We start from the raw sequence: 13857 nt of genomic DNA, 5'->3' as shown, positions 1-13857 counted from the left end.
TCCTGGAGAACAGGACAAAAACAATGATTTTAGAGTCAAAATACACAGCTTTTCGAACTAACCAAAACATCCTTAATGCTGCCTCTACAATCTGTCAAGGCCTCTAGCTGAGAGTCTCAGATCTCAGCCTGCAGCTTGCCCCTCATCCAGACATCACATCTGGGCTTTCCCCCAAGGGTCCCATCTTGGGGCCACAGAAATGCTGGCTATGCTCAGAGCCACAGGTGCTAGGCCAGGGAAAGGGGAGTGGGGGGAGATGACTTGACAGATGGGATGAATGCATCTCTCCCTTTCTCTCAATAACCACCTCCAAGTCTCAGAGGTACCTCCAGATCCTGCCCGCTGTGTTAGCAGTACTGTCCATGCTGCTCCCAGCAACACTCCTCACTGTCACTTGGCTTACAGCAGATGCAGAGCAGAGGACCCATTGCTAGAACCATTCCCACCAGCCTGAGTTAGGTTCCCAACAATGCAGGCAGCACCCACAATTTGCAATGAGCACCAAAGCATTTGTGCATCCTAAACCAACATGCTGTCTGGAAAATCCAGGTTTTCTTGCTCCATGAGGGTGAGCGGGCTTTTCTGTTTCAAATGCCCATCACTAGGGACTTTTGCTCTGCATGAATCATGAGCTGCGTCAAATTTCACCCCCTCCAACCAGAGGAGCAAGGAGGACACAGCAAGGTTGGTCTGAACAAGCAGTGGCTTGGGGCCCCACACGGAGCCATAGTTTACTTGCTGGACACAACTATTCCCACCCAGCAGCATGACCAGATAGTCCAATTCCTCCCCCACACTCCTTCCTTGTAGCCGTGGGCCCTGCAAATCACAAAGCCGGATTTGGATACAGTCCAGGGGCTTAAGACAGACTATGAAGAGATGCAGGAAATCTCCTGGAGTTGTTCTAATGAGCTTTCAGGCTGAGTCCAGTCAGGGTGAGCACCTTTACAATGACACAGAAGCAGACTGAGGTGCTCTCAGTTGACCTGTAGATCTGCTCCTGCAATTGTCACCAATCAATAAGGGATAGAGGGTGATCTGGTAGTGAGAGCATGTGGCTGGAAGTCCATTCCAGGCACTGACAGCATGTGACCTTGGGTAAGTCATGTCCCTCTCTAGGCCTCACTTTTCTCATCTGTAAAGTGGGGACAATGCCATTGACATGCCTTACAGGGTGTTTGAGAGGCTCCTTTAATTAATATCTGAGATCCTCAGATGGAAGGAGCTAAGTGTGATATTATTATTAATTACTGTTGTTATTATTGAGTGGAAGGAACTGGAACTTTTCCTCTGAGGCAAAGATTAGTTGGGGTTACAGTGGCCCACCAAGCACAAAGATATTCCCCTTTCACCATTGGGCCAGATGTCCACTGATTAGAGGTCTAGCCCATAACAATGAAGGACAATCCTCTGTGGCTTCCAGTCTCCATGGGTAACATTTTCAAAAGCACCTAAGTGACTAAGGAGCCCCTAAGTCCCATTGCCTTTATAGAGACTCAGATCCCTAAATGCCTAAGTCACTTCTGAAAATTCTACATCTTGTGCCAATTTCAGAACCCTCCTGGGAGAAACTGAGGCAGGTAATAAGTCAATGTGCAGCAGTAGCAGCAGGGATAGGAGAAGAGGAAACTAACTCTGTCCTCATGTCTAGGTGTCCTTGCAATCAGCAAGGGTTACCACTGCCGGAGTATGATAAGGAGGGATGGCATGCAGCTTCTTGACATTGGTTATGTACCCAAGTCACATACCGCAACAAGGAGACATTTACCCTATATTTTCCCCAATTGCAGAATATATTTTAAAAATAAATATGATTCATTCTAGAAACAGAACATACGGTTTTAAATCCAGCCATAACGTCAACAGCGGCTCCTCTATGATCCTTCTTGACCTTTAGTTGCTATTTAAGACTGTATGAATCCCAGAACTCAGCCTGCAGCCCTGCCCCATTGTGTCTATTACAATCCCCAGGCCTGGGCAATCCCAAACCACCCAGTATGGGATATTTGAAATGCTAGTCCTGGCAAAAACTGCAGAGGAAGACAGGAAAAGCGTCAAGACATTTCAGCAAGGGACTGGGAATGAGAAGTTTTGAGTTCTATTCCCAACCTTCACACTGACTCCCTTTGTGCCCTTGGCAAGTCACATAACCTCTCCATGCCTCAGTATCCTCATCTATAAAATGGGGATAATAATGCTTATCTATCTACTAGGACTTCTGTGAGAATTAATTACATAGTGTTTGATAATGTCATTATTACACAAATGGTAGAAAGAATGGAGGAGAAGGTCTGGGATAGGAGGTTGCTGATTGTATTTTCTCCTGCAGGTTAGTAAACAAAAGCAACTTCATGATATTTTCTCTGTGACATCTACTGCTATGTAACATTACGATGGTACCAGGGCATTTTTGCATCCCATGAGCTGCAAAACCTGTAGGGGAAAACCTGCAACCATGAAACATCTCGTACAGACAGAAACCTTGGTGCAGAGACAGACAGACAGTGCAGCTGGAGTTCAGGGACTGCCACCTTTGATATCCTGCTGGATGGAAGAAACTTGTTTTGATGCTGTGCATCTCCAAAAGCTATTTCAGGATGATTCACAGGCTCCATAAACCCAGCTGTCAGGATTGAGGATGGGCCCATCACACTCAGGACAGGTGGCATCCACTGTTAGAAACAAGCTGGGCAAGCAGTTCAGACACTGAACCCAGTTCAGATGGGGGTGGGATGGATTTGTCCCTTCTCGTACAAGACTGGGGGCCTGATTCTCCTTTGCCCTGTACTATGTGGAGGCATTTACGCTGCGCACAGTGAGTGCAATTATGTAGCATTTCACACCCCTGTGCACAGATGAAGACGTCAACACAAGGCCAGGGCAGTGGGAGAATCAGGCCCCCGGTGTGGGAAGTATCATCACACTGTTCCCAAAGCCCTGCTCAAAGGCAGGGAGCCTGGAGACCAGGGAAAGAACGGAGCACAGAACTCCATTCTCACTTGTGTCCTCCACGCCTGTTACCTGTGGGGAAGAATGGCTTCCAGGGGCCCTAGATGTCCTTCTCTAAGCATGAAACTTTCAATCTCTAAATCTGCCTGGTGACTGATGCTTTCTGAACTGGCCTCAGTACAGCCACCTCGAGGGACCCTGCTCCCAGAAGCTCTGACACCTGCTGGAGTAAATGCCAATGTTAAGCGAGCTGCGGATAACAAGACTCAGCCCACAAACCCAGCCTTCCTCATCAGAGGCTGCATGACAGACGCACCACAATCCCACACCCATAATTATGGCCAGCCACAGTAATTAACTGGCACCTAGCTGCTGCAAGACTGGCTGCTCCTCTCCCCACCACTTCCATCCAACTTCCCTTCTCAGCTCTGGAGACATGAATTAATGTGTCCAAATTAGACCATTCCAGAGAAGGGGGAGAAGACAGGGAAAGCTGCAGGATCAGTGAACTACATGGGGTGGGACAGGATGGAGCGAGTGAGAAGGCAGGGGAAAGAAAGGGAGAGGTGCAAAAGACAAGGAAGATCAAGTAAGGACAAGAAACTGAAAAAGGGTATGTTTCTGAAGGACTGATACGCTCTGCTAGCAGGAGGGCTTGGGTGCCCTGGAGTGACACACAGCCAGGAGGTGAGTGCCTGCTGAGAGGGACTGCCTAGCCAGTGCCAGGGCAAGCAGCACTCGGCTGTTGAGAACCAAGAGGGTTTAAATATTTAAAAGCTAGTAGCCGATTAAGGTGAACAGCAAACAGCTGAAGGGAGCTGGCCAGGGGAGCAGCTAAGGAGTAAGTGTGGCCTCACAGAAGTGGCTGGAGGGCCTGCAGCCTGAGCAAAGAGGTACAGGGGTAAAAATAAACGCTGGTCAAGCCCAGTGATCTCAATTTTCAGACTTGCTCCCTGACCTGTTGAGAGCAGGACCCAAGAGCTCAGGTTAAGTCCAGCTCCCCTGCTTGTCACTAGACAGAGGAGGCTGCCTGTGGAAGCAGGAAGGTCTAAGACAACAAATCAAGTTGTTTTCAAACCAACAATGGCTCTGAACAGAGGGCAGTTCCACTTACCTGCTCTACCAGGGCTGCTCTCGCCAGAGACTCCTTCTGCACTGGGAGTTGGCTGCGTTGCGTCCAGATATTCTGTTTGGAAGGGAAGCGAGCGACAGGAGCACAGGACAAAGTTCTCCAGCCAGGGGCTAGTGGCAGTAAAACTTGACGTCTGTCTGGTCTCCGTGGTGGAAGAGCTAAGGCTTATTCTGTGCTCAGCCTTAGTGCAGAAAGCGGTAGGCTCTTCAGTGTTGAGAGGGGTCACTGAAGTTTTAGTTGACCTCATTTCCTGTAACTCACTGCTCTGCAGAAAGCTATAGTGATGCAGTGAATGAGAGGCTTGACTTTACTGCTCTACAAAGAGCATGATCATCTCTTAATGGGAGAAACCGCTGCTCAGTACCTATAGCAGCTCCACCCCTAAGCCCCCTGTCTCCTAGAAAGGAGTCACTGCCAACTGAACCCCGGAGCACCAATCCAGGGGGATGGCGAGTCTGTGCCAGCTGCTCAGAATGGCTGAAGCTGATTTTGGGGCACTGATCACTCCCATCTATGAAAGGAGTCAAGACTCCAAACTGGTCTCACTGGGCACTGCCAGCTTGACGGGAATGTCAGTCCTGCGAGGGAGATTAAAGTCACGCAGTCACTGCACTTCTCCTAGAATGATGAGATTCCCTCATACATCACCTGGATTCTAGCAACTTTGAAAAGGTCCCATCAGCAGACCAGTCCAGACCCGCAGCTGACTGCTCCCACCCCGGACCACAGGGCACAAGGGTAATCTCTTTCTGCTCCGAGCCAACGCCTGCATGAAATGCATCTGCAAGACACAGAACAGGGTAGGTGACCCAATACTCCTGGGAGCCCTAGGGTCAGTACAGTTGTGATGCCGAAAGGAAACTAACAAAGGTTGGTGCTAGTGGGCAAATACAACAGGGCTCCCCCTGTCATTATTGATGACTGAATTCTGGTTATGACCCTGGAAGGGTGCAATGGAAATGCTCAGGTTTTGTACTAAGTTTTACTGGAGTGAATTGCGGCTCCAGGGTCACATGTCTGCACCAGGCTACCCCACTTATTAGCTTGGGGAACAGGATTCTTCTAAACTATTATTGTGTTGCTAGCAACTCTTAGTATTCATGATCTAGATTGGCGCTTTGCACCCTGTCCAACCTTGACAAGGCATTTGGGTAGTGTGAGAGACGTAGGTGCAACCTTCAGATTTTCACTTGCCAGGCTGGTGAAGGGCAAGACATTAGGAAAGTGACATGCTACGTCCATGGAGGTGTGGGGCTGGAAGGAACCAGATGCCAACTTCACCAATGCGTGAGCACTGTCAACTGCCATGACACCCGCTATACCCTCTCCAGAGTGGTGTCTACCATGTTAACAGTTGGATGCAGCAGTAGGAGTCAACTCTGCTATAACTCTTTTGACACCCATTGTGTCAACAATGATGCCCTACAGGAATAGAGTGCTGCAAGGAGGAGATGACTTTGATACAAACTCCCTATTTCCACACTAATGGCTGACAGCGCAAACAGGAGGCCTGTATACCAGAGCATAATCCTGCCATGTCTGCTTGATTCAGTAATGCTGAGTTACTGATCCCAAGGAAGCAGGGGTAGCTAATAGTGACCCCTCTGTTTATCATGAGGTGATCCTAAAACAGGCTTCCATATCCCAAGCCCACTCGGAGGAGACCAACCTGCAGCTTGTGGAATGCAGGATCCACTATCAGGCTGATGTTTTGCTTGGTGAGTTGACGGCTCCTCATTGGTTGAATTGATGAGCTTTTCCAGCCGACTGAGCCGGGTTTTTTGACGACGACGGTAATTGGCAAACCAGTTATAGACCTGATTTGGCTGCAGGTTCATATCCTGAGCCAAACCCTCCTGCAGATCCAGGTAATCAGGGGAAAAAGAATAAAGCACATCCAAATAACCATGCTCGTCCCTCCAGTTTCCAAAAGCCATCAGACAGTATGAGCTTCCAGACCCTTATGCAGGTACCTGGAGAACATGCATAGCTCCCACTGATTGATCAGCTCATAAAGAGGAAGAGAACAGAAAAAGTTAATTCTCCCTTGACATCCTATTTGAGAAAGGGAACCCCAAGAATCCCAATGGGTTTTTGCCTTATTTGTAATTTAACTGATATAAATAACCAACTAATGGAAATAAGCACATTTTTAAAACTGAACGTAATTTACCATTGGAAGACAAATTATTGGGCTCAACGCAGGAATCACTGGGTGAAATTCTCTGGCTTGCCTTATGCAGACTAAACTCTCATAATGGTCCATTCTGGCCTTAAGAAATAATCTATGACAGGTCTTTAAAATCTCCTGTGTATTACATTAAAAAACTACATTAAGAGAACATTTGATTTAAGCAATCAAAAGTCAAGAAATGCCACAGTTAAGGTTACACATGTAACCTTTACTCTTCTCCCTTATATATAATCATTACTATAATCTTTCATTAAATGATCACAGATTTCTTAAATACAGTATAACATTTTTTTCTATATTAGATACATGTGTAGCATCTTGTAATATATTTTCTTACTTTTAAACGTACTATATTATCATTGTGATAATGAAACTATGTCTTTATTGATTTTGGCTATTTATATAATAGATTTTCCTCTCTCTCAAGTAAGTAGTTTAATAATTTAGTCAACATACATGTATTATATATTTTCTTTTCAATCAGAAGTGCAACCTTCCTGGGGTGTAATTCAGGGAACAAGGAAGTTAACTACAAAGCTAATTTGGTCACAGACTTGGGTACCTTATGCATGCTAGCAAATTTCACTATTATTCTATGTTGTTATATTTAATCAGTAGAATACTGCATAAGAATGGCTTGTTGTGTGCATTGCATAAAATAACTTTAAGAGACTCGAAGTAGTACACATGCACATATCTAAGGCTATAGAAAAATTATCTATTATATTAAACTACTTGATAAATTACATGATCGTGTATCATAATGCCCGCACACAACAGGACAAAGTAATGATCTAGTGTGCTACTTTCCACTGTCACTTCCTGACTTTTAAGTGCTTAACTGAGCAACCTTAGCATTCTCTTAAAACAGATTTTTGTAAGTTGCTGCTGTTTTAATGAAAAATATTTAAAAAAAAAAAACAAATTTCACAATGCAGAACTAAGCTAAACATGCCCAGAATAACCTGTTCCCCATAACCTTGGGGGCTTGAAGGAGGGAGCCCCTTGAGTGAAAATTTTAGGAGCACTGCAGTTTTTACCTTATAAAACAGGGAATCAGACAAGGATTCCTGCCAAGTCCTGGCTCATTCAAAGGCCACTTTCACTACATTTGTCTCTGTCCAGCTAAGCTACATGCACATACGCACAAGGGCTGACTATCCTGGTTGCAAACTTTACAAGTCTAGCAAGAAAACTCAGTGCACTTTTAAATGGGTTATAATTCAGTCAAATCACAACCAGTTAGCACCAGAACGCCTACAGTGCTTCTCAGTAAGAGCTATTTCCCTGCCAAATTTCACCCAGCCATTTCAACACTAGAGCTGTTAAAACACTATTATAACAGGGAATACATTTTCTTCCACTTCTTTGCTCCACATAACAACTGGATTTCTTTTGCTTTAGCTTAAAAAAATATTAAAATGCACACCCCTTTGGGCAATGATCAAACATGAGAAACTTCAGTCCAAAAACTGACTGAAACAAGGGATTAGATTGGAAACATTTATGTGGCTTTGATCACAGTAGTTGCTGCTGTTCCCGTGCAAGGCAACCTTCAGCAACAGCCTGAGTAACACTGTGGCATATTGACAGGTTTCAGAGTAGCAGCTGTGTTAGTCTGTATCCACAAAAAGAAAAGGAGGACTTGTGGCACCTTAGAGACTAACAAATTTATTTGAGCATAAGCTTTTGTGAACAATGGGTGTTACAATACACACACTAACGAGAGTGATCAGGTATGAGAGAGTGAGCTATTACCAGCAGGAGAGAGAAAAAAACCTTTTGTAGTGATAATCAAAGTGGGCCATTTCCAGCAGTTGACAAGAACGTGTGAGGAACAGTGGGGGCAGGGGGGGAAATAAACAGGGGGAAATAGTTTTACTTTGTGTAATGACACCTCCACTCCCAGTCTTTGTTCAAGCCTAATGTAATGGTGTCCAGTTTGCAAATTAATTCCAATTCAGCAGTCTCTTGTTGGAGTCTGTTTCTGAAGTTTTTTTGTTGAAGAATTGCAACTTTTAGGTCTGTAATCGAGTGACCAGGGAGATTGAAGTGTTCGCCGACACCACATTCTACAAGCCATTACCCTCTGATCCCACTGAGGGTTACTGAAAGAAACTACACCATCTGCTCAAGAAACTCCCTGAAAATGCACAAGAACAAATCCACACAGACACACCCCTAGAACCCAACCAGGGTTATTCTATCTGCTACCCAAGATCCATAAACATGGAAATGCTGGACGCCCCATCATCTCAGGCATTGGCACCCTGACAGCAGGATTGTCTGGCTATGTAGACTCCCTCCTCAGGCCCTAGACTCCCAGCACTCCCAGCTACCTTCGAGACACCACTGACTTCCTGAGGAAACTACAATCCATCAGTGATCTTCCTGAAAACACCATCGTGGACACTATGGATGTAGAAGCCCTGTACACCAACATTCCACACAAAAATGGACTACAAACCATCAGGAACAGTATCCCCAATAATGTCACGGCAAACCTCGTGGCTGAACTTTGTGACTTTGTCCTCATCCATAACTATTTCACATTTGGGGACAATGTATACGTTCAAGTCAGTGGCACTGCTATGGGTACCCACATGGCCCCACAGTATGCCAACATTTTTATGGCTGACTTAGAACAATGCTTCCTCAGCTCTCGTCCCCTAATGCCTCTGCTCTACTTGTGCTATATTGATGACATCTTCATCATCTGGACCCATGGAAAAGAAGCCCTTGAGGAATTCCACCAGGATTTCAACAATTTCCATCCCACCATCAACCTCAGCCTGGACCAGTCCACACAAGAGAGACACTTCCTGGACACTACGGTGCTAATAAGCGATGGTCACATAAACACCACCCTATACCGGAAACCTACTGACCGCTATTCCTACCTACACGCCTTCAGCTTTCACTCAGACCACACCACACGATCCATTGTCTACAGCCAAGCTCTACGATACAACCGCATTTGCTCCAACCCCTCAGACAGAGACAAACGCCTACAAGATCTCTATCAAGCATTCTTACAACTACAATACCCACCTGCTGAAGTGAAGAAACAGATTGACAGAGCCAGAAGAGTACCCAGAAGTTACCTACTACACGACAGGCCCAACAAAGAAAATAACAGAACGCCACTAGCTGTCACCTTCAGCCCCCAACTAAAACCTCTCCAACGCATCATCAAGGATCTACAACCTATCCTGAAGGATGACCCATCACTCTCATAGATCTTGGGAAACAGGCCAGTCCTTGCTTACAGACAGCCCCCCAACCTGAAGCAAATACTCACCAGCAACCACACAACAGAACCACTAACCCAGGAACCTATCCTTGCAACTAAGCCTGTTGCCAAATGTGTCCACTTATCTATTCAGGGGACACTATCATAGGGCCTAATCACATCAGCCACACTATCAGAGGCTCGTTCACCTGCACATCTACCAATGTGATATATGCCATCATGTGCCAGCAATGCCCCTCTGCCATGTACATTGGCCAAACTGGACAGTCTCTACGTAAAAGAATAAATGGACACAAATCAGACATCAAGAATTATAACATTCAAAAACCAGTTGGAGAACACTTCAATCTTACAGTGTGTATGGTAACACCCATTGTTTCATGTTCTCTGTGTATATAAAATCTCCCCACTGTATTTTCCACTGCATGCATCCGATGAAGTGAGCTGTAGCTCACGAAAGCTTATGCTCAAATAGATTTGTTAGTCTCTAAGGTGCCACAAGTACTCCTTTTCTTACTGTGGCATATAGCATCCATACCCGCTGATCCTTGTTTGGATTCACTGTCACATTTGCAGCAAATCTGTGCAGCTTTTGGCGCACTTTTTCAGGATAGTTTCGATCCTTTATTCCTTCAGGACAGAGGGAAACTGGTGGAGGATTCCTAGGCAAAAAAGAAAGTATAATCACCAAGGTCCCGAAACTGCACCATTAAACTCAATGGAAGTTTTGCCATTGATTGCAATAGGAATAGGCCAAAGTTTCAGGTTAACGGTGAAACCTGTTCCCCAATAAACGTCTATCTTAGGATGTGAATACAGCCCTTGAGTTTCCATCCACCACACCCCCAAATCACAGTAAAGAAGAGCACCAGATCATCCCACTGCCAAGGTACCTCTTCCTGCACCGGAATTTCTGCACCGGTGTCAGGGAATCTGTGTGGTGTTTCTCCATGACTTTGTGGTAGTGGATCTCATTCCAAAGTTGCACCAGCTCCTTCTTTTCTTTCACCCTACAACACTAAGACAATGGCAGGGCTGAGCACATCCTCTCCAGACAGTCAACCAATGTCTTTCACAGAGGGGGAAAAAACCCTCAGCATCCTGAAACTTACTGAAAGGGATTCACACTGGGTCAGCTGAGTTGGTAGCCTTCCCCAGAAATATGAGTCTCTTATGGCCCACTGTTACTTCTCAAACCTGCACAGGGCTCCTTGTGCAAGAAAAGAGCTCATTATGCACCTAGTGAATTTAGACCTGGTGTATGGACCTAAGTTGACAGCTCTGGAAGCTGAAGTCTCTTCTCTTCACAGAACACACATAGCACGATCACTGGCAGCCCAAGCTTCCTCGCACCATCCCACCCATGAGTCCATCCTCTCGCACCATCCCACCTATGGGTCCATCCTACAAGGGGCTGAGCACTCAGGACCTGATCCAGCGAGACACTTAAGGACATGGTGAGCTTTAAGCACAAGAAGGATCCCAATTCTAATGGGAATTGCACTTGTGTGGTCCCTGGAGTCTTTTACATGCCAAAAATTGCTTTCTTTTACTAACAGATGTTTTGTCCATGATTTCCCTCAGAGATCAGCACTGTATACCCCTCCCCCAAACTCCTCAGGGACCCCAACAGGCTAGTCTCCTACTTGTTGTTGCTGTAAGCACTGATGTTCTGACTCCTGACATGTATGTTATCATTGCTTGTCTAACACGACTTCCTGCCCTCCTTGTAGTTTCACTGAAGTGACCAAGAACACATTCCTACCTCCAGGAGTCTGCAGGCTGTGTCATGCTGTCCCCTGTGGATATGGACAAGCACATAGGCTCGGACTACATTGATGTTGGTGAGGAAATATTCCTGAAGCTTGCACCCCATCATTGCCTCAACCAGCTTCTCCAGACTGGGAGACATGCTCTGAAGATTGCAGCAGAGCTGTCCTGCTAGATCGAGCAGCTTGGCCTGGGGAGGGTCCTTGTTTTTATTCTTTTTAAGCAGCGCCATGAACCGCTTCATGCTTACACTCCTCTGGACACCTCTTCTATGCAACAAAGAAACAGAATCTGATGTTTGAGCTGCTAGACGAACACTCCCCTCCCTATCAAGGCACATTGCTAGCTTCTAATTCTCCCTTATACTATACGTTAAAATACTTCACTGCACTTCTATAGCACTTTCTACCTGAGTTTTTCAAATTACAAAGAGTAGTTAAGCCTCTCAATCCTCCTGTTAAGACAAGAAGTATTCCAGGCTTGCAAGTGGGAAAACTGAGACACAGAGAGGTACAGTGACTTGCCCCAAATGACAAGACGGTGGAACACTTTGTAATCATCAAACTTAGAGAACAAAATACAGGGCAAATGAGCATCAGTAAAAGGTAAAGAGAGAAAATACATTGAATACATGTTTAAAGTAATTATTTATAAAAATGCTCCTCCCACAAAAAATTTAGTCTGCTACATAATTGTAACCACCGACCAGTTGGGCAAAATCTAATTATCCAGCAGAATGGGGTAACTAAAACCTCAATCTGGGTCGGTGAGATAAAGTTACTTTCTGCCCATTGGAAAAACACTGACTTGGAGCATCTAAAACTCCACAAGTGCAATAAATTACAGGGACAAGTGACCTGCAGGTGATTCACTGGTCTCTTGTATTCTTGTAAATGCCATCAAGTGGTAACTTCTCTGCACACTGAACTTTGGAAGGAGTACCTACAGAATTAGCTACATATGCTCCTCTTGAAGAATAGGACAGAATAGTGGTTCTCAAATTGTGGGTTGGGACCCCAGTGCGTCGTGAACCCATTTTAATGGGGTCACCAGGGCTGGCGTTAGATTTGCTGGGGCCCAGGGCAAAAGCCCGAACCCCATCGCCCAGGCTTTGGCTTTGATCCCGCCACCTACAGCAGTGGGGCTTGGGTAGGCTCAGGCTTTGGTCCCCCTTCCTGGGGTCACGTAGTAAATTTTGTTGTCAGAAGGGGGTCACAGTGTAATAAAGTTTGAGAACCCCTGGGACAGAATGCAACTTGCTGAGAGACAGAGTTTAGCTAAGTAGACTAGACCACATGGGCAAGTCATCCATTGCTGACCCTCAGGCTTTGTCTTCACTGCAAAAAAGGTGTGTTTTTGCATCAAGTTGGCCATCTCACTGTATAATCCTAGTGGAGATAAGGCACAGGTAATTTTTACCTCTATGTAGCTAGCTGGGGTTGGTCTCAGGTTTCACTGAGGTGAAAACTTCAGTGCCTGGTCTCGACTCGGATTTTACATTGAGACAACTACATTGATTTAAGCACACTTTTTACTGTGGTGAAGACAAAGCCATATGCCTTTTCTTGATGAGGAAAAGGGTGTATTTTTAAATTTGTTAACTAATCTGTGTTAAAATTCTGGTGAAGACAAGGCAGTTGTAGGTTTTAACACATATTACCTGGTCAAGGTAAACCCTAGCATTTAATCATAGTTGGCTCATGCTTAAGTCTTCTCGCTCCCCTTTCACCCCCCCCACCTTTTTATTTAAATTATGCCTTCATTTGGATGCTTAGCATTAGTTTTATATTTTATTTTTAATCTATTGCTAGAAGATTAGGAAATTCTACTGTAGAGTTTACTTTGACTAGCTAACATGAGTTAAAACTACAACAACCTTGTCTTCACCAAGATTTTAACACAGGTTAGCTTAACATGGGTTAAAAATGCACTCCCCACCACAGCGAAGAAAAAGCCCTAATTGCATTTACAGTGGTTCTGGACTGGGAGTCCAGTTTTAATTTTCAACCTCAAGTCAGACAGGAACAAATCCAACACCCACTGAAGTCAACAGGAATCTCTCCACTGACTTCAAGGGGCACTGGATCAGCACACACAAGAATTTTAAGTGCTGACTGGCTCTGCAACTTGTCCTTGAGGTAGGGACATGCAATATCCATACAACAGATTCATTTTAATAACTCATTTTGGCTCCAAAAATAATCAGGACAAACACTTTATCATCAGACAACCACACTGTCGATCCCAGTTGTCCTTGGACAAGTCACCTTAAAAAGAATTTCCTAGCCTGCAAACAACAGGGGAAAACTAAAATACACAGCCAAAAGCAAATAAAGGCATCACTTAAAAAAAAAAACAAAAACCACACACACAAAAAGGTGGGGAGGTGGGAGGAAGAAGTCATCCTACATGAGTCCACAGCGATTAAAACAGAACGCACATCTGAAATTATGGTTCTGAATATATTCAGAGTTGGGCAAGAGTGGTGTGGTGCATATCCAGTGGTTGGAAGTCCCAAATGCTGTGGGTTAAGAACAGTCTCCTGGTTCTCCAGGGCAC

The 13857-nt window shown here is 45.2% G+C and overlaps 1 protein-coding gene across 1 annotated transcript; it reads right to left on the bottom strand.

Moving 5' to 3' along the window:
* Nucleotides 1–3017: 3017 nt before the first annotated feature.
* On the bottom strand, nucleotides 3018–12601 carry ANHX (anomalous homeobox). Its single transcript, XM_078848931.1, has 7 exons — nucleotides 11294–12601; nucleotides 10422–10546; nucleotides 10067–10190; nucleotides 5751–5937; nucleotides 4730–4862; nucleotides 4064–4356; nucleotides 3018–3172 (listed from the first exon to the last, which is right to left on the bottom strand). Exons 1-7 carry the CDS (start codon nucleotides 11636–11638, stop codon nucleotides 3018–3020), a joined length of 1362 nt encoding a protein of 453 aa, XP_078705057.1. The 5' UTR covers nucleotides 11639–12601.
* Nucleotides 12602–13857: the final 1256 nt, after the last annotated feature.

Source organism: Lepidochelys kempii, chromosome 15 (assembly GCF_965140285.1).
Source record: "Lepidochelys kempii isolate rLepKem1 chromosome 15, rLepKem1.hap1, whole genome shotgun sequence".
Classification (NCBI taxonomy): domain Eukaryota; kingdom Metazoa; phylum Chordata; order Testudines; family Cheloniidae; genus Lepidochelys; species Lepidochelys kempii.
Note: the sequence above shows the minus strand (reverse complement) of the source record. Positions and strands in the feature narration are given on the sequence as shown.

Coding starts and splice junctions, on each gene's coding strand:
- ANHX (XM_078848931.1), bottom strand. CDS start 11,638: ATGTGCCTTGATAGGGAGGGGAGTGTTCGTCTAGCAGCTCAAACATCA. Junction 5,938..10,066: donor ATCCAAACAAGGATCAGCGG/GTATGGATGCTA, acceptor CTGGATCTGCAG/GAGGGTTTGGCTCAGGATAT. Junction 4,863..5,750: donor CTGCATTCCACAAGCTGCAG/GTTGGTCTCCTC, acceptor TGTGTCTTGCAG/ATGCATTTCATGCAGGCGTT.